This window comes from Neolamprologus multifasciatus, chromosome 22 (assembly GCF_963576455.1).
Source record: "Neolamprologus multifasciatus chromosome 22, fNeoMul1.2, whole genome shotgun sequence".
NCBI classification, from domain to species: Eukaryota; Metazoa; Chordata; class Actinopteri; order Cichliformes; family Cichlidae; genus Neolamprologus; species Neolamprologus multifasciatus.
The window spans coordinates 19,359,371-19,381,387 of record NC_140459.1 but is presented as its reverse complement, the minus strand read 5'-3'; the positions used below and the strand labels follow the sequence as shown (position 1 = coordinate 19,381,387).

General features: G+C 40.2%; 1 protein-coding gene across 1 annotated transcript in view; it reads right to left on the bottom strand.

The window, feature by feature from the left end:
- Positions 1-22,017, bottom strand: part of gabbr2 (gamma-aminobutyric acid (GABA) B receptor, 2) — a 185,714-nt gene that overhangs the window by 121,787 nt on the left and 41,910 nt on the right. The window contains exon 2 of the mRNA XM_085148616.1: positions 9,581-9,718. Within this exon, the coding sequence (XP_085004742.1) occupies positions 9,581-9,718 (138 nt within the window). The remainder of the gene's footprint in view (positions 1-9,580; positions 9,719-22,017) is intronic.

Here is a 22,017-nt window from a genome sequence, read left to right as displayed (position 1 = left end):
TTTTTATGCAAATATAGCCAGAAAATAGCGTTTACAGAATTTTGTTAGGTGTTTGTCTTTTGGGAATAAGTTAAAGTGGCCTAAAGCCAGAAAGACATTATCATTTATCATGACTTATCATACTGGATTCCATTTGTAGCCGCAGGTGAAAAGGCAAGGTATTCAATGACTGCACCAGTAGGGAATAAAAATAGCATTGAGCTCAGTATCAATCTCAAGGAGGCTTAACGCTTCCGCATTCTGATGCCCCGATAAAGAGAAAGAGGATCGCGTGGGAGGAAAGAATGGCAGAATAAAGTGACAAAAAGGGAAAAGGAATTTAATCAAGTAAGGAGGTGGAGAGAATCTTTAAGCCTCTCTGCCTAGATCTGGTGTTTGTCAAACAAAACACTTTCATCAGTTTTCAGACGGGTGCAATTTTATATCGGAGCGATATTACAGTTTGAGTGCAGTTAGCATAATATAGGTTCGTGCAAGCATCACATGCACAGCTGCTTATTGTGCAATACTTTGCTGTACATGTTGCTGTGTTTGAAATTAAAAGCAGGAATGAAAATATAAGCATAAGTTAAAGCAGTTTTCCCAACTGCATAACTAGATGCTCATCATCTAGTTTGATAGCGTGTTGGTGCTAATGTGTGCTGTGTGTATAGGGAAAGAATTATGCTTATGGCCGTTCTACTGTAAAATCAGGTTATATCATCACAGTACAAGAATACTGTACATCAGGGATTGGTGAGAGAAGGAAGACAAAGGGGAGCAATGGAGGATGGAAAGCACTCAGTAATAAGAGTCTTTCCCTCTTTCCATTTCCGCTCTCTTATCCACTAACTTCTATTTTTTTTCTCTCTCATTCATTTTATTCCCCCCCCCTTTCTCTCTCTCTCCTTCAGTCTCTCTCTGAATGGGAGTTGATGCCTCAGATATTAGTGAGCTGTGTCAGACAGTTAAACTGCCCTTTATCGATCCTCTAAGCTTCACTCTTTCCAAGCAGCCGTTATGGTTTTAATGGCTTGTAATGGAGCTGGGTTCTCTTTGATGTTCAATTGCTCAGCTAGTCTGCCCTTGTTTTTGATATAGTTTCGAAGGATCTTCCTAATGCCTGCCTCAGAGAAGCTCATTTCTAACAACAAATTTTTGGGTTCCATGATTCTAAACTGTCCTTATAGTGGAGGACAAAAACTGAAGGAAATGGAGTTGAATGGGGTAACAACATTCTTTTAAGGGGTTTGTAAAGGTTTTCTGACTACATGAAATATTAAAAAAAAAAAAAAAAGCATGAAAACATCCTAAATAATAAAATATAGTTTCTTGGAACAAAACAAGATCTTATATTTAAATGCTCTTCATAATTCCTTCTGACAGCCTTTCTGTAAATGTCAATTTGCTTCACCATTTTTTACATTTTTAATCACTTGACAAAAATCGTTTTTTAAAACAGCCTAAATACCATTAATTAAATTCAAGAAAAGACCAAAAAGTTGTTCACCTCAAGAGGTACACAGACACCAACATTAGGCATAATCCAAAACTGTGATATAAACCACAGAGGCAAGTTATAGATTAATGACATTGGTTTTACTGGATTTTCTCTACTTTGCAACTAAGAAAACCTTCTTTTCCAAACTTGTTTGTCTTCTTTATTTACTCCTACTGTGAAATTATTTGTATTCCTGGCATTCTTTTGCTGATATTTTGGAATAAACCTTGATTTAACCCTCTAAAATATCTTTAAAATACTTGTGTTTGTGTTGCCTAATGTATGTTTTTTCTGCTGAGTTCTCTTTTTGTTTCTACACTGTGCCCCAAAATAATTTCTCCTTCAGGTTCTCTCTTGTGGTGCCTTTTTAAAAAGTAACTATATTGTAGCTTGATTCAAAAAGTGAAGTATCTTGCTAAAAAAAGAGATGCATATTGTCCTGCTAAATCAAAGCAGAGTCAACTTTTACATGCGTCTGATCTCAAGTTATTACAGTCAATTAATTTTAGATAAAGATTAATAACAAATTAAATTTATCAGAGGATTTTCTTGTTCAAAGCTTTATTTTCATCTAGAAGGGAAAGTTGTATACACCCAGCTAGCTTTTCAAAGTGCTATGGAGTCTATGACCTAAATAAGAAATATCAAAGCCTGGAAACCCCAAAAGAGAAAAGTGAGAAACGGGAAAAGAACCGGGATTGGGGGGCACACAAAAAGAGGGGTGGGTGGGTGTGCATGTTAAAGTCCCTGTGCGAAACATCAAAAACAAGCACGAACTATTAATGCATCTAGTTTGTTTATTGGTGCTTGTGGCTGGCAGGTCTCGCACCATCATTCGTGCTATGAATGTGACACAATGATTTTCTTTTTACACGCCCTCCACCAGAAAACTACTGGGAGAATGATAGTACTCGAATGCCAGGGTGGATTTCAGCATGTACTCATTGTGTATTCTTTTTGAATGTGTCTCGTAGACCTTGGTGTTGAAGAGTTGTGTCAGTGATAAAGAGCAAGAAAGAAGAACTGTTTCCACTTCCTCAGGAAGAAAAGAAGCAGCAAGAGCTTCTGTCAAAGCTCTTGTTCTTTTTGAGTGCCTCTGAACTAGCATGTTTATTCAATATGTGACACCAACAGTTGCAACACGTTAGCGCCGTATTCAACAAATGTTCCTAATTAACTAATGACTGTTTCCTGTCAAAACGCGTGCATTCGACACTGTGAATAGGTACAACTGTGTGTGTGTGTGTGTGTGTGTGTGTGTGAGAGAGAGAGAGAGAGTTCTGCTTTACGCTACATGCTGGTGTTTTCTCCAACAGCACACAGCATTCATGACCAAGCATGTCTGATTAATGCACAGTAAAGCATGTAATTAATCTTTTCTTCAGACCCTTTTTGTTGTTGTTGTTGTTGTTGTTGCCTCTGTTGACAAATTACAGAAACTCTGACACAGTCACTCAATGAAAAAACACATAAGAAGTCTTCCTATTTTTACATACACTCACCAGCTGCCAAAATGCACATGCAGCTCAGTGCATTTTGGCATGTAGACATGGTCAAGAGGATCTGCTGAAGTTCAAATTGGGCATCAAAATGAGTTTTTAAGAAACTGCTGATCTGCTGGGATTGTCCTGCACAATCATCACTTTGATTTACACAGAAGAATCCAAAAAAGAGAAAAAATATCCAGTGAATGCCAGTTCTCTGGGTGAAGATGCCAGAGGTGACAGGCGGAGACTCGCCACACTGCTTGTAACTTGTAACTGATAGACGGGCAATAGTGACACAAATAACCACTCATTACAACCAAGGTTTGCAGAAGAGCATCTCACACAGCATGTCGAACCTTGAAGCAGAGGGGCTATAGCAGCACAAGAGCACAATGGGTGCCATTTCTGTCGTGTAGGATTAGGAAACTGAGCCTACAATTCATACTGGCTCACTAAAACTGGACAATGTAAAACTGAAAAATGTTGCCCGCTCTAATGAGTATCGATGTGAATCACAGGGTCGCAATTTTGTAAACAACATAAAAGAATAGATCCATCCTTTCTTGTATCAATAGCTCAGGTTGTTGCTGATGGTATCACAGCATAGGGGATATTTTCTTGGCACACTTTGGTACAAAGTGAGCATCACTTAGCACAGCCTACTAAACTATTATTGCTAACCAAGTCCATCCCTTTATGACCACAGTAAACCCATCTCTGATGGCTGCTTCCGGCAGGAAAACACACCATGTCACAAAGCTCAAATGATCTCAAACTGGTTTCTTGTACATTTCAATGAGTTCACTGCACTCAAATGACCTCCACAGTCACTGATCTCAATCCAAAAGAGCACCTTTTCAATGCAGTGTTAAGGGAGATTCACATCGTGGATGTGTAAATGACAAATCTACAGTAACTGTGTGATGCTATCATGTCAATACGGACCAAAATCTCTGAGGCACGTGTCCAGCACCTTGTTGAATCTGTGCCATGACAAATTAAGGCAAAAATGGAGTACGACATAGTGCTGACACGGTGTACCTAATAAAGTAGCTGTTGAGTGTATGGCTGTTTTGCTTTAGAATTGGCATTGCTTTAAATGTCAACATTTCCCTCGTTTAACTTCATCAGCAGTCTGTCCCATAAATCTGGACTCGAGTTCACAGCTTATGACAAAGGCTGTTGACTCATCCTCCCACTCGTTTTTCCAAATGTTAACTCCACATATAGGCCTGTGCATTACACAACAGAATCAAGCCTCTGTCCGTTCAAAGGTAACAGTGACATCAAGCGCTTCTCCGGCCAGTTCAGGCAATAACTTAAATCTAATCTTGGCTCAGAGAGAGTGAGGGACACCGCTTCTTACTTCCCCCGGGTGTTCCCTTTTTTGTTCTGTCAAGCAGTTTGTATTTTTTTCTCATATAGTCCTCTTCAGAGTCGCATGTAAAGAACGAGGGCCCAACATCAAGGAAGATATTGATGATCAGAAATAAGACTGCACTACTACTTAGCGAGCAGAAAGCATTTGGGGAAGTCATGAAACTTTTATTCACCCACAGACTAAAACAAAGAACGCACTCAGAACACGGGCGAAATAATAAACTGGACTTCACACGCATAATTTTGCGATATATGATGATCTGTTGTGATGCTCACACCAGCTCTGCCCGTGCACTCTGTGATTTTAGCCTAAACTCTGGAAGTGATGAAATATTGATACGGTACACAGGAGGATTTGACGTAAGTAAGGCAGAATACTGCAGTGCTAGGCATCGCATGTTTTATTGAAACACCCAGTGTTGCACTCAAGGAGAGTGAACAAAATAAAACTGGGGGGAAAAAAGACACCAAAGAGATAGTGCAGCCTTAAAAGACAACAATGCTGCACTCATAAAGGAGGGATGCAACTTCCGTGTCCCTAAATTGCCTGGTTTAATGAAGCGTTGCCAATCAATATGGTAGATGCTGAAGAAAAATGAGCTTCATATGCGGGTAAATATTAGCTCTATGTCCAGGTCTTGGCCAAAATACTTTCAGAAAGCGCATCCACTTTTTCCTCCTCCACAATATTGACTTCATTATTCAGTGTCCCCGGAAGATAAATGAATCACAGGTCTAGCGCTTTACATCACGGCGAGGGACACTGGGGAGTAGCTCATCTAAAAACAGTGACAGAGCTAATGGTGAGGTAGGATTTCTGTTCATGTTTAACCTAGTTTGCTTTGCAATTAACATATAAAACATGTCACCAAAAGCTGTGCGCTAAAACATGTATCAGATGTATCAGTTATGAAGGACGGGGCTCCTTTGTCTTTTCCTTCTCGACCAAATTACAAGAGGCAAAATGATCAGGAAGCATCATTTTTCATTACACACTTGACGTGGCTGAAAAATGAACAGTGCGACCGCTGATAGGCCTAATTGGTGAGTGAGCAGGGGCAAGCAACTGGAGCCAGGATGGGCCATGGCTACTTCCTGACACGCAGTGAACCATTTATAGAAAATAGGCGCCACTGCTGCGAAGACGGGAAAAAAAGACCTCCGAACTTAAAACGATGGGGGGAAAAAGGAGAGAGAGAGCGTGAAGAGCATGCTGCAGATACCTGTGCCAGCAACTATTTAAAAACCTTGCCAAATGCTTTCTGGCATTATATAATTTCATGGTGAGGAGAACACAAGGTTAATCACTCACCAAGATGGTTGCCAAGAAGATGGCTTCAACATCCATTGTCTCACAGATATAAAAACACAGCAGTCAGCTGCATTTGTGGCTGATAGCGGCTCACAAACGCAGCTGCGTCTGTCCCCGCTTCTTTGAATTTCAATTTTAGCCTATTAAAGTCTATGTCTGCCCCTGCCTGTCTGTTCCTCCGTCATTCCCTCAATCTACTCCACGCCATCTGTCCACTGGCCCGGGTAGTATTCTTATCCACCATTTTAATTTCCTTGAGCAGTCATTTTAGCACATGTACAGTACGCATTACAAAATGTGACTGTAAATAAAGAGCCTAGCAAAGCCGCTTGGGGAAGGAGGTCGGCAAATGGGCATCTCCGACACAAGCGATGAGTCAGAATCCAAACGTCCGCTGAACGCATCAGTCCTCCAGTACTGTACAGGAAAAGCGTAACAATATGCTACTAGCAGACTGGTCACCATCTAGATGTGATACATGCTGGATTATTTCTTTTTTCATTTACCTCCAGCAAAAGACTCTTAAAATTTTAAAGGGGACCGCTGACCACGAGGCTTTTATAAAAGGTGGACAAGGTCTCACTCTGGGCCTTTTAAGGCCCAGAGTGAGTCGACTCCTCTGAGAGCAAAAAATTAGATATTGGAAAAATGAAAACATTTTCTTACTGAGTTCATAATCTCAATTGCTTTTTTTTCATGGCTGCATTTAGAGTCAAATAACCACGAAGCAGGGTGTTCTTTACGGCGTGGCTACCTTGTCAATTATAAGTGGCTACCATATGAGAGTGCATAAGTTTCTCAGTCATTGCATCTCAGTCAGTTTGAGGCTTCAAACAAATTGGTGAAATTAGGGTGGCTACGTCTACCTTTTATTTAAAGTCTGTCCAACTGCAAAGCAGAGACCAGGTGATAACCACACAGCACCCACAGCCACTAATAGTGTATTTTTTAAAAATGAACAGATTTGAGAGGTGAACGATTACAAAAAATGACATTTATGTTCTTTAACTATCTTGGCATTGGTCTGCACTCATTCATTTTGTGGTATTTCTGCAGACTGATATACTAGGAACAGTTAGTGGAACTTTTCTGCTGACTGAGCTCTCGGGATTTAAGGGGAAAGTCGATAATTAAATTGTAGCACAGAATGCAGAAAACTATTTTTGAAGGGATCATGGCTTGAGGTTTTGGCTTTATCATGGATAAACTGTCAAATTGAGCAGAGAAGATAAGTTACTGTACAAATTGGCTTCTTGAATATTGTTTGCACTTTCCTCCATCGTTTCCTAACCCTGCTTATCCCTAACACTCTCTTATGTTTGTAGACACCATTTTATTGATTACCAATAAGAAAATACTGGCTACTGAATCTCTGGCTAAAAATTGTAAACTCTGATCTACATCTGCTCTGCATTAAATGCAAGTATGTACATCCAAGTCTTGCGTGTAGACTGCAGTGAAAGGACGTGCCGTCAGAGTTTATTTTTGTTGAGCCGTTTCAAGCTGACTTCATTAGGCATCAACACTGATTGAACGCTATTTTTATGGGTGTATGATTAAGCTTCTTCCAGGAGTAGTTGTTCTCTCAGCTATCGCCACTGTAGATAGTATCTGCCAGCTCCCTGTTTTGATGTGGAAATGATGAGCTTGTTAGGCCTGGCCCATAAAATCACGATGAAAATTCTCCAGCTCAAGTTTTGTAGAAGCAGTGCCAGGGCTTGGTAATAAGTAAGCAGGGTGACAGAATTCACAGCTTTAAAAACAGACTCCCATTGACATGGCACATTAAAATTGTGAGGTGCAGGATTCAAACCTTTCTCGTTTCATCATTTCTCATCCCCTCTCCCATTCCTCTTTGGGTTCCCTTTGTTAGACCCTTCCTTTCAATCCTTCTTTTTCAACCCCTGTTTTTAGTTTGAAGTAATACCACCAAACAAGTTGCATGTCTCTTATAATAATGTAAGCATTCACTCAGTTTCACACACATGCATATACACAAACACCGTGTGCAGACAACACTGATTAGAAGCACACAGGCCTGTGACTAACTAACCTCAATGTACGCTCCAGCTAATGAAATAGAAAGCTGCCACCTTACTCTGCATTTAGGGTCTGTAAAACAAACAAAACCTATGTGGTGTGTTTTTTATGTCCAGGGACAAATATTGAGCAAATTTCCAGCTCACACTATGGCTGGTTGATGACTCATACTCTAATGAGGATGCAGCTTAGGCCTGCAAAGATAGCTCGCATCTGAGAGCAGTAACCTCAACTTCTGATACCACGCCTACAAACGAGAATGTACAATTCTATATATAAACACCTACTTGCCTATAGAGAGATGCACACAGATTAGATCCTTTAATTAAAAAAAAAAACAGCAGATAATTATGACGCGTGCTTTTAAAAAGACACCTGTAACAAGATTTTTTAAGTCTTAGTATTATGCTGGACAGATGCTGATTGAAAAATTTTGGGACTGCATGTCTGCTGTCCCAAAAAGAAAAGGCTATTTGATTGCTTTGGTTTTAGCTATTCATTTAAAACTCTCTTCTCGGTCACTTGCTATATGATATTCAGACATAGTCACTATGTGCATTTGGGATCAGGCTGACATGAATTTGTTGGTGTTGCTCTTTGTAATGACAGCGGAAAATGGGCTACTTGGTAAAGTGCCCTGGGGAACAAACTGTACCAACACAGTGTTCTGCAGAGCAGAAGATTACATCTCTAAGGTATCACTGTAAAAAAAAAAAGCAAGTGAATAGATAAGCAATTAGACATACATGCAAACCAACAGATAAACACTTAACATTCAACTATGACCTGAACCATCTTTCTCAACTGGGATCATTACCACCAAAAGAAAGCAAACACAGAGTAAAAAAAAAAAAAACAATTAGTCTTTTATTCCCAATTCTTTTCACTCATGAGTGACCCGAACAAGACAGTGAGCGAAAAACGGACTGTGTAAAGCAGCAGATTCACAGCAATCGCAAATGGAAGAAATATGCTAGTAATGTGACATTCATTTCAAAACACAGCCTCTTGAATTACACTATCTCTTCCAAGCACAAGCTCCACTTCTTTCTTATCTGTGCTTGATAACCTTTGCAGCATTTGCAGACAATGAATTGTATTCTTTGAAAGCATGCGTTTCCCCTCTTTGGTAGAGCAAATGTAGGCACAAGCAATAACTCTGGGGGTCAAAAGTTTTCCCGATACAAGAATTAGTGATGTTTAATGTCCACACAGAGCAACCACAACACTTAACTCACAACAGTTAATGGCACAAAATGCTATTTAGAAACTGGAAGAAAGCAGTATGACAGGATCACTTTTATTATATTGCCTAAGACGTTTATTGGCCAAAACACTTTAGCTCATACCAATCATAAAACACCCCAAAATATATCTTTTCATCTGTGCAAGGCAACATTTTACTGCAATGTGATCAGTCTGTCTCATGATTTGACAATCATTTTATAACGTGTTTCCTCCACTTACGTCTAAGTGTTAAGTAAAATGGTTCTCACATTTTTCACAACTGATTTTTGGTCATGGTACTGTTGGTTCAAACCATTTTGACTCTGCCTCTGATTGTAAAATGGGAGGGGGATTTCGAGGATTACCGCATTGCCAATTAGACATTCACCCTGGCAAGGTTAATGAAGGATTAAGCTATGAGTTGGAACCCCTTTGAAATCTTAAGACCTATCTGTCCACCAAAACACCTACAGAATAGGAATTTCTAGAACCTAAGCAGCTTTTAAACACCAAAGTCAGGTTTCCCGGAAATACCCAGATTTCTTTTTTTAAAGTGTGTACACAGGAGTTCACGTGTAATAACATGACATTAAGACTACATACTGTACACAGTCATACACACTCGTGCATGATGACATGCAGTACAGCTCCTACCTGCACCAGATTCCATCCTTCCAAGGACTCTGCAATGATGGATGTTACAGAGGGGCAGACGCCGCCGAAGATCATCAGGTGTTTGGGCCCGTAACAAATGGCATCAAAGAAGGCCCTCAGCCCCTTGGCATTGTCGCACTGCAAACACAGAGAGAGGCGTTGTGAGCTACAGCGAGGCAGAAGATGAAGAGAGAAGATGAAGTCATAGTTATTGTTGTAAAAACAGTAATGGTAACGGGCAAAGGAAGTGATAAGTCAAATGTAAAACAATGTAGTTCACAGGCTGCAGGAGCGTTCCCCTGCTCCAGCCCAACGCTGCAGAATGCAGCCATTTTACGTCACTATAGCAACAAGAAGAAAAGATTGTGTGAAAGGAGGAGAGAGAGAAAAATGAGCAGAGAGAGGGAAAAACACTGTGTAGGTTTCAATTGATTGTTATATGAACTGGCTAACCGGTTTTGCTGCGATTCTTTGATTTCCACAGTAGTAATGATATTCCTATCAGCAGTAAACACTCCAAGCCTCAATCTTCTATTATTGCTACTCAATTCAGAGACGGAGTGACTGACTGGCAGGTGGTGTGTGTATATGTCTGTATTTGTTTCCTCTGACACAGTCCATCTTATCCGGAGAGTCATTTGACCTTGTTAGCCATCAACCAGCTACTGAATGAAATTTTCCACTGAGCAAACGCGCTCCACAACGCAGATTGAAAAACTGAAAATCGAATGTGAAGGAATGAGATTTCCAACCAACAAATGCTTTGATATGTGAACAAGGCTATTAAGTTGTGTTGCAGGTGTCATGGTCTCACTTTACGTGATCATTTCTGCCCCGGTATCCATGGTTTTTTTCTTCTTTTTCCCTTATTTTTGATAGGAACATGATAATCTGGGACACCTCAAATCATTTGCCAGGTCAAGCTGCAGTGGAGGACACAAACAACTTCCTTGTAAGTCGCACCATCAACTGCTGGACCAACATTCTTGCATTCAGTAGGATTTAATCATGTGCTAGGACCAACTCAGACTCTTTTGTTGCCTTTGTTGTTTTTAAAGTAGATGACAGTTAACTGGTACAGATACGCTTTCCTCTATGCATCCCAGTAGAGAAAAATCCGTGCTATAATGGCGGTCAAAAATAGACACAATTGCGAATATGCCTCGAGTGAAATGAGAGGGAGAAGATGTGATTAGACACAGTGGGTATTTCTTATCCTCGCAATACAGCTGAATGAAACAGCAGGCTATTAAAGAAAATATTCATTTCCCTGCATCTGGCCATAACAAGGTGGGCTGATACTGAAGGATTGTGACTTTTAATTGGTTACCAAGCAACATAAAAAGAAATGTGGGCAACTAAACTTGTCATCATGAGCACAATAGGGCTTGGAGATACAGTAGGCTTAAGCTGATTTATTATGAGAAGTGACAATGTACTGTAGGTGGCAGAGAATAATGTTCTTTAGTCTTTCTGCACCAAATAAAACTGTCTTGCAACAACAGCACAGTCTACTTGTGTACAAGTACATGTGCATATATATGCATCAAAGTGCATTGGTTAAGACAAGAGCATGTTAACATAGCCTCCATGTTGTTGTTATGAACTCATATTCTGAATCCTCAGTTTTAGCATTGAGTCCAGAAGAGAAGATATTTGAGAATATCAACAAATATTTGAGTAACATCTGACTAAAACACACAAGTTCTTTGTTCATGTGTTTGTTTCTTTGCCCGAAAACTCCTCTTGGACCAGCAGGAGCTAATAGTTCTTATCTAATTCAAATATTATGACATAGTCATGTTGCCTAGCTACCACCTAGCACCAGACTAAGATAATAGATCATAAGGTGGTATATATGAGGTATATTTTCCGCATTTACACACCTGTTACACTTTATAAAAGTATCCTATCATTTTAACTTCATAAAAATCAAATCAAATCTATATCTATCTAGGTTGAATTATGCATGATATATTAGCAACATGCTAAAATGACCCCCCCCCCCCCCCCCCCAAACAGATTTTTTGCACGGTCCTTTTGCACAGTTAGTTAAACGCTAGTATTTGTAGCTATATTAAAATCACACCAGAAAGCACCGGCAGTACAAGGTTCATCTAGGTGAGGTGATACCTAGCAGGAGAGCGATCATTTACACTTACAGTTAAACAGCTGTGTCCTGATAAGGGTATAACAGGAAAAACTTGCCTCCTTATAAAGGTTACACAAAGGGGGATATTAGCTGTAAAACCACATCTGCTCTTGTGCCATGCTGTCAAAATTTTTATTTCTGCTTCAAATTAAGAAGTTTGATTTGGAAATCTGTGAGGATTTGCTCTTTTTTTGGGAGTGGGCCTCAGTTTGACTTTGGAGGAACTGCAACCTCCGTAAAGCATGGAAAACTGCGAAAGAAAGAAAGAAAGAAACAAACAAACAAACAAAGAACATTTCTAAATTGCTCCTCTTTCCCAGGTATCATTACAAATATCCAAAGATCTTGCAAACTTGCAAAATTAAGCAGCTGGGACTAAAGAGTGTTTTACATTATTGCTTGATCAATGGCTTAAACAATTACATGACTTAAGCGATTGATTGAGGCTTGTTTCTCTTTCAGCAAATTACTTCATCAGCTGATCATTCAGCCTTCCACCTTTCATTCATGTGCTCTTAAATCTGAAGGCCATGCATGCCCGCAATCTACTGTGCTCTGCTCACAGAGCCTTGACCAGTGTGTTGTCATGCCAACGGCGTGACTATTCACACTTTTGTGCGCTAGATGAGTGAGGTGCCGCAGCAGGGCCATTGTAGCAACGGCTATATTTAGTCTCTCGTTAGGTAGCACAACGACCCAGACATTAATCAATACTTATTCATCTCCAGCAACACTGTAGAAGTTGGACAGACAAAGCAGGATGAACAGGAGAGGCCGCCGAGTATAATAGGGCACAAAGAGTAACGACACACGGAGGCAGTGAAAGTGATGGTGGGTGAAGCAAGCAGTTGAATAGAGGGTGAGAAAGACAGGAGAGAAGAGGTATAAGCCTGATATTAGCCATACACTAATAAAGCATTCAACCAGTGTTATGAACCTGCCCTCCATTATAAGCTCACAATAGAGTAATTCGTGAGCGTGAGATTCATTCACGGGCTCTCTGTGATGCTTAGAAGTCACAAAATGCATATTTGCCTACAGTCCATTAAGTAGGGAAAAAGTAAATTTAAATGTCAAACCTAAAGTAGTTTTTAAGTGATTATATTTAAAATCTTTGAATCTCATAATCGCATTTGTTTCCAATACACAACCATTGTCTCTCTGCACAACTCTGTTCTATAGTGATGACTTTTTCGAGGCTTTCTAATAGGTTACAAACAGGTTTTGGTAGAGACGTGGCACTCAAGGACTCGGGAATAGAACTCTATCAGCGAACACTGTAACAGCAAAGATGGCGGCTATCCAGCCCCTGCCCCCAAAGAGTCACTCATTTTGTTGCATAGACAAACAGTGGTGGTCCACAACTTTGCATATCCACTTGTTAGCATAGTGTCGTACTTCTCATGGCTTACTTACACTTAAGAAGCCTGATTAACTGTGCTCATGAATAGCACAGCATTTCCCCTTTTTCTGGGGAAAAGTGTTTTTTAAATCCGTTTTCATTCCCCAGACACTGACATTTCACATTTTTTCAGGTAGGGTGTTTAAAATATATTCCCAAATAACTGCCCAGAGGCATTTCAAAGATGGCTGCTGAGTGGTGAGACTTGCTTCCACCAGGACTTGGATGGAGTCTGTATCTTTGAGGCTAGTTTATTCTAAATAAGGTAAAAGCTGTCACAGATATCATTCTCATGTAAAACATACATAAGCTCCAAAACTGCTTCAACGGGAAAGTATAACAGCACTTAACTCAGTAGGAGAGCAGTAAGAAATACTACAGCACTTTATTTCCCTCTCCTCCAGTCTGAAATCTAATTCCTGGCATTTGGAGGCCATTCGGAGCAGATCGATGGGGTTAACGTCCGTAGTAATCTGTTTGACTGCCTTGGGAGACAGCCAAGGAAGGTTTGTGTGTTGTTGTTGTTGGGTGTGGGGTGGGGGCTAATGGCAGAAGAACCTAGAAATGGGAACTCAAGGGATGCATATCAGTCTGAATCGTACAACATGCGCCCTTTGTACAGCACAAACACTAAAACCTCACAAGTGTTTGAATTCACTTGCTGGGTTTAGAAAATATTTTTAAAGATATATAAATAGTCTGAGTTGTTGCATTTGTTTTTACAAAAGTCTTCTCCCTCAGATTAATATTTAAGATTTCAGTGCGATGAGATTGCACCACAACCCTTCCATTGACAGTATATTACAGAAAGACCAGTTTATTTCAAATGCTCCTCAACACTACTGTCACTACTGCATCTCCTTCACGATGACCTTTACACAAAGCTACTGACATTCATCCTTGTTGTTCAGTGTACAATGACATTAACCTGCTGCTATTGTGCTACTAACAAACTAAAGTCAATTAGCCTGTGAGGAAATAGCCTTTCTGTGTGTCATGGTGAAATACATTTTTACTTGTTCCATGCGATAAATTACATGCATCATTTAATTTTAATCAAAACCTTGGGTAATAGCACGCCTTTAAAGATGAGCATGCATCAATGCCTGTTTATGCCATAATCCATCAATAGTTACAGAGCATTAAAGGAAGTATAAAACATCCTTTTAAGGCACTTTCCAATATGATTCCAAATGCACTTAATAAACCTAAATAGAAAAAAACTCAGGAATAATTAAAAAAACAAAAAAGATCACTTTTGGGGACTGTTTTTTTTTAAGGCTCAGCAATTACTCAAATGCCTAAGTGATAATTAATTACTCCTTAATTAATTTCCACAGGTAAATTAACCTGCCCTCCCTACGAAGAGCCAGCAACATTTCTACAAGCATAATAAGCTAAACGCTTGAAAGTGAAATTTTCCAACTCACTTTCGCTACACGCAGGATGACACTGCAGAGGCCACCAAGGTGTATCTATGCTTGTCGTCTGTAGGTGTGCATATGCATGTTTTTGAGAATAGAACAAGAGCTGATCAGAGCACCAGGCTGGAGCTAACCATGATGAAATGCCTTGTTAACGCTCCAGAGGCAGCTGCACCTGTCCCTCATCTAATGGCAATTTACTGAACCCAAATCAGCAACCTGAGGCCCTGTATAGCACATTCACATACATGCAAGGGCGAGTGATAAAGACAGAGGACAATAGAGAGAAACAGAGAGGGAAGAGCCTGATCTGATGTCAGAAGCATTCCGCTCTGCTCTGCTCATACTACTGCTCATTTTTTCCTGACAAGGCCAACAGCACAGGTGATCATTGACAGCAAACTCCCACCTCAGAATATATGGCTTTATGAATTATGTTTATGCAAATGCTTTTACAATAGTGTCATGAATATTTCATCAGCGGTTGCCTGGTGACTGAACTGATTTTTTTTCCATTGTTCATGGTCTCCTAGAGGTTGAAAATCCAACACCCTCAACCTCTGGGTGACCAGTTTTTCTGTCTCCAAAGAGTCACATACCAACTTGGACAGGCTGCAATCTATCTCAGACAGATCAGCAAAGGATTGCAAATAACCATATATAACAAGGGACTTGACCCAGCTTCCTGCCAACTGGTTGAATTCTGGTTGCAGTACTAGTTATAGTCCTAAAAGCAAAGTTTTCTGTCAAATCTCAGCACATTTTCACTGTCACATCTGCATCACAATGGCCTTTACACAAAGTTACTGATATTCGTCCTCGCTGATGTCTGTACGATGTCATTAACCTGCGCTATTGTGCTTCTCATAAACTACACTCACTCAATTAGCCTGTGAGGAAATAGTCTCTCTCTGTATGTCACGGTAAAATGCATTTTTACTTGTTCCATGTGATAAATTGCATGCATCGTTTAATTTTAATCAAAACCTTGGGTAATAGCGTCGCAGCCTGTTTACGCCATAATCCGTCAATAGTTACAGAGGGTTAAAGCAAGTATAATTCAGAGCTGGACTCTTAGTCAGTTGATGTGAACTTTTGGTTATTGTGAATTTCTGTGTATTTAGACGGCAGCGCATTCGCGATTTGCAGTATTATCACAAATCCTAACGTCAATGTAAAATGACCCTATTCAACCTCAAATCAACAGCACACTGAGAGCAGACTGACTCCATGTCAATCCTGTTTTATTGCCATCTCGATGCACCAAAATTGCTTGGAAGATAGCAAGTGGCTGTGAGTGTTTAAAGCAAACATCTCAAAGGCAGCTTGGTCGCAATTTCACTGCAAGCTCTCGCAAAAATTTTGGTTGTGCATTTTGGTCTCCAACCACTGTTTTTCTTGGTGTTACTGTAGCATGCTGTTGAAGTTGTCTTTTATAGGTACACAGATACACATCCACCCTGCCTGCCTCATGCAGCATGCTTTCCTGTCCATCCAACACTGGCACAGCACATGCAAGAAGCTGGACTCTTGTACCAGCTGCCTCCTGCACACACTCCACACTGAATTACTTTCACATCCCCGAGCCAGGAGAGGAAATGTGCGCCAGGATGAATCCAGCGATTGCTAAAACATATGCTTGGCATTATAAAGCCCTATAGAGTTAGCACCCAATAGGTCAGATCTAAAGAAGATTATCTCTTTCACCATGTACAAACCCAACTAATCCTCTAAACTGTCATGGCTGTCAATACCAGCTACCGTCGGAAGAATCACAAGTATGGACTGCTGCAGTGAATTAGTCTGCAGCAGTCCAATGAAGTCCTACAATTTCAGCATAAAGACAGTGACGGTATAATATCTTCACCACATGCTACTTTGAGTTCATGTGGTGTCATTTAAGGTCAGTGTTTCCTGCTGCTTATCTCTCCAGGATACATCTGCACCTAAGATCTTCAAGAAGCTAGAGCGATTTGTTCCCCATCACTGAACTCTTGGGCAATTCAGAGGTCCACTGGGGTGTAACACATCACCCACCATGCCTCCTTTTCTTTCTCTTTCTTAAATGACCAAGGGAAGATAAGGCTGACAGGTAATTCACAGTCTTAGGGAGCCAACAGACAAAGCTTTCGTTGAGATACTTGGAAAAGTGCTACAAGAAAGTGAAAACAGGGGGAACAAGAGGAGAGAATGAAGATGACTTCAGTATGCTGCAAGCATAGGCAAGACTCCTTGTGGTAACATTTAAACAGCAGGCCCCGGAGTATCCGAACAGAGTACACATTGATTGAGTGAGAGTGGATGAAGTAAACTGAGAGCAGGAAGGAGTGATGGAGTTGGGTTTTTTTTTTTCCCTCAATCTATTCCCTTAACAATGCATGCCTGCAACACACAGTGAAAAAAACTGAGGCACCCACTTCTTGTCTGGGGAGAGACTGGCCTTTAAAATCCACTGCTAGAGACTGACTGGGCTGCTCAAGCTGATAGCTGTTTGCCCTCCATCTCCTCCTCTCTCTGTGCCGTCTGGCTCTTGTTATTGCAGTCAATCTATCTCTCGCTTTCTGGAGAGCTCAGATGGCCACCAGGATAACCATGATGGCATGTTGGAAGCCTCTTTAGTGGTGACAAGTCTCTTTCGCTCTTTTTCACTTTCCTTCACTCCCACACACAAAATTCTCCCTCTGTGCTCATGCTCATCCTCAAACAAAACCAACTAGATAAATTATCATCCTTACCTAAATTTCATGCAAAATTTTAATCTCTGACAAACAATAACACGCACATCTGCTCACTCACGAATCAGAGAAAACCTCAAATTGGCCAATGGAACTAAAATCAGAGTGAACACATTGCACCTTTATTAGCAATCTGAGCAGAGCAGAAAGCAGACGCTGTGTTAAGCCTATTACAGGCTGTTGTGCTTTCGACAAGGCCTGACAACAGCTGGAACATGTTGTGCTGCCCAGTGAGAGGGACAGACCAAAGTGAAATCCACCTCAAATGATTAGTCCCCGAGGAGGTGATGGATGCAGATGAGATGAGGGAGGACTGAGGGGAAAAAATCAAACTTTTTCTTTTTCATTATGCAGTTTGTTTTCAGGGAAAATGTGCACAGATTTTAGGGCGCTAATAACAACACAGAGCTATTTCATTTTGCTACTTTGTAGTTCAATAAAGGATTTTAAATACAGGTTTTAAATTCCAACATCAGCTTTTTTTATGTATAATATTTATAGCGCTGTACAAAAGTCTTGAGCCACCCCTAGTTTCTCTAATTTTTGTTAGAAAATGCAAAATAGGTTCAACCATTGCAGACATACATGGAAACACAGTGTGTGAAGCAAAAACAGAAGCTGCAAAAATCTATCAAGCCTTAAGGTCAACATTTGGTATGACCACCTTTATTCTACAGCACAGCCTGAAGTCTCTTGTAGTTTCTTTAAGTAGACTTCAGTATTCCAGGTGTCTTGAAAGACAGCCCAAAGCTCTTCTTTGTTTCGCAGATAGCTGTAGACAAATACATATTAATGATCATTCCAACCAAAAACCTGTTGCCGCTGATTTTCAGTCCAGTTCTATTGTAATATGGCATATGTCTTTTCTTCTTAGCCACCCTTCCACTGAGACCATTTCTGATTAAGTTTCAGTGAGTTATACATACAAACTGAAGGGCAAGATGCATCTCTCAGATCCTATGTTAGGGCTTCGCTGGATTTCTAGTACTTATTTTGTAAGGACATGACTTTCAGATACTGTTCATCTGCTGTAGATAGTTTATTAGGCCTGCCACTTCTTTGTCCTCCACTTGAAATGGGAACAAATTGTGTGTTTTTGTCAAATGCGTAAAGATACAATGGGTTTTTAGCAAAATTGTCTATTATATATAGACATATTACTTGTTTGCCTAATAAGCTAGGCGCCTTTTTTATGCTTGAATCCTTTACAGATCAGTTTTAAGTGGCTTGACAAACAAAAATCATTCTTTTAAAAGTGGTCAGGTAAAAAAACAGCTGAATGTCCACGGAAACACTCTGAAAGACCTTGAGAAATCCTGGAGACCATTTTTTTAAATTTAAAAAAACATCTGTCTCCATGGAAGCAAAATATAAACAACTTCAGGGTGACTGAAGACTTTTGTACAGTACTTATGCTGAGTGATTGGCCAGTTCATTCATTCATTCTGTTTTGAATTCTATATATAAATTTCATTCACTATATATATGTTATCCTTCAAAATCAGGGATAAGAGTATGATGGAAAATACAGTTGTATTATGCACTTTTGGACTCAAGGTGAGCACTCAAAGCACTTTCAATTAAATAAGTGCTTTTTTTCTATGCCTAAGCACTTAATTTAAGGTTCACGCATCCATCACACCAAGAATACTTACCCAAAGATACTTGGGCATGCAGGCTGGTGCCCCAGCTGAAGAATCTGCTAAATAGTAAAGGAGAAGAGTAATATGGATGAAAAGTGTGAGGAAGAAAGAAGGAGGGAGCCCATTATCAAGTCAATTATTTTGTGGCCCCCAAAGACCCTTCACTTTGTCCCATGGATGAATTCAGTAATGCAGGGGAGGTAAAAGAGAAAGAGGTGGAACAAAGGAGGACAGAAACTGGTTAACAGCACTAGATAAATATCTGTCCATTCTTACGGCAGAGAGAGAGGACATCCCAGCAAATTTGGTAACACTTCTTTTTTAGGGGAGGCGGGAGGGGTTCTCTGCTACAAATTGCACCATGCTCAGTTTTGGATCAGGGCATTTCTCGTATCATCTTTTATTTTTTTTATCACTGACAGCACAACCTAAAATGAACTCCACATGAAAAATTGCTACCACTAAAGATAGTTGTTAGATAATGTTTGAGTTTTTGTCAACTGAAAAAGCCTGTAAAATGAGCACATAAAAATCCTCATATATGTCTTGTCAATTGGGGATATTAAAGCTTTATGGACAACAACTGTGGGAAAGTATGAAACCAATCTAATCCCAGTGCCTCAGCCTCCCAATCTTTATGAATCTCTCAGAGCGAAAAATTTACCAGTCCTCCTGGATGTTGCTGCCCTTTGCTTTCAAACGTTTCACATTTAAAAGTCCCTGCCTCCACTTTTATGAGCCCCCTCACCGTATTTACCTCATATAATGCTGTCTGCAAAACGTGCAGACCGTCACTCGCTTTCACTCGTTACAAGGAAAAAGAGGTGAAATACCACTTTGAAAAGATACACGAACAAGGCGGTCTGCATCAATTCAACTGCCCAATAGACCATGACCTCCTGGAGAGTGAAGCTGAAGAGCCAGGTTTGATGTTTTCCATAGTTTAAATGTAGCAGTTAAGTCAACAAGCCACCAGAAAACTTATAACTTATACAAATATATGGCAATGTTTAAAGGTTAGTCAGTCCTTCTGCATGACAATGTATTGCTAAATGTCAAATAATTTCTGTGTATTAATTCTGTTTTGTTCAACTAATTAGCCTATTTATCACCTCAATTTATGAACATTAGCATGACAGCCAAGGTTTTGTGGTTAACACTGCTAAACTACACTTTCTAAGAAACTATAGAATACTGTATCTAAAGTACAAGTTACTGTCAATATGATTTTTTACTGGACATGAAAAGACATGGTGCAAATTAAAACACTTCAGACTACTCCAGCAATTTATTAAAGAAGGGTAAATTAGATTTATCAGCCTGGTAAAAATGCAGGGTTGCAGTCAAATAGTCAGTTTTGGTTAGGAAGTTTCCTAACTGGGTGAAGTGACCTGGAAGTACCTGTGTGGCAGCTACGTTAAGAGCTAGTATCATTCTGTTACTGCACAGTGTTACCTCCTTAAACTTAGGATACACTGGATCTTTTATGAAAGGAAAGCCGATAATACTGTACTTCATGCTGAAGCTAAACACCATCCAACCATTGTTCTTCTTCTACCATAAATAAATTGATGTGTCTGGTAAGCTTAATGTTGCCCTTTTTTAAAGTTACAGTCTTGGCAATGAAGTGACACGTCTTTCATTCATCTTTCATGGACATTTTCTATCAGGGTTAAGAAAACGTAGGAAAAAAGACAAAGGAAGTCATTATTTTGACTATTCAACCACAGCCCAGATCTTTCTAACTCAATGCCTCCTAGTTTGAGATAACCTTTGTGACAAGCTACTCCAGAGCCAGACTAAAATCAGTTCAGGAAGAATAGAGTGGGTAAATGGTTAAATGATGCAAGGAAAAACAGTTCATGCGCTTTTCTTTTCTGCAGCTTCACCTATCACGATTTTGACACAATGTTTTCATTAATCTCTAACATCTGACCCATAATGGGAATTTACTCGCAATTTAGTTTAGCTTCGTCTCTTCGAAAGGCACTTTTAATTATTACACAAGTCATGTTTAAGACTCTGTGTCCAGATGACATTGCCAGTAGTCCTTCCTATTATTTTACTACTGGTTATTTCACAGCTGCCCGTCGAGCGAGGAAAGATGCAGACATTACTGTTGACATTTAGTCAGGCCTCAAAGGACAGACAATGGCAGATTAGTCATCCTACTCCAAATTACGAGGACCATCTACTGACAACTTTTTAAAGAAGAGTCAACTTTTTATTCCACGGAAGACAGATGGGAGTCTGGCAAGTGTGGGCATAAGTGTAGTGCAGAGCTGGATTCAAAAAACTGTGAGTGGGTGCATGGAGGCGTGCGTGTGTGTGTGTGTGTGTGTGTGTGTGTGCGTGTGTGTGTGTGTGTGTGTGTGTGTGTGTGCTTAGTACAATAGAGCAGAACACAGTTCAGGCTGTCCCTCTCTGCAGCCTAAGGATCCTTCTGTCCACGCACATCAATCTTGTTACAGCACAACGCCACCTCCCAGGAATCCTGGCCTTGTATATTTCATTCTTTAAACTTTTCTCCTCCACCAATTCTTCTTTCACGATCTCATTTTCATCATCATTTTTTTTATCCTCTCTTCTCTTTTTCTGTCTTACAGTTTCTCACATCTCTAGTCCAGTGCCACCCGCTGCTCTCTCTGTTTCAACTATCGCACGCTACCGCTCGTCGGCCCCTTCCCTCCCTCTCTCCTCTGGTCTCCAGGAGGTTTAAAGTTATTAAGGGTCACGGCTGCAAGCGTTGCATCATTAACGCATCTTGTCTGGATGTCAGCGTTGCAGTTTTCTGCTCGGTCCAATTAGTTTTTTAGTTAATCACCTAACCTTATTTTTTCAAAGGGTGTTTTGAAAGAGCGGACTGGTGTAATATGGAAAGCAAATGTGCTTATCAATCATCAGCATTAGTTAAGAACTGATTAAATAGTCGGTGGCAGGAAAGCACAGAGGACTGCAGATTGGTTGTTGAATGTGATGGATGATGACATCTTGGTGAGAGGGAGAAAATAGAGATGTGAAGCGCAGCATGCAGAACGAGTACAAGGGATTTCTAACTAATCTTAACGCCTTTACCGATTT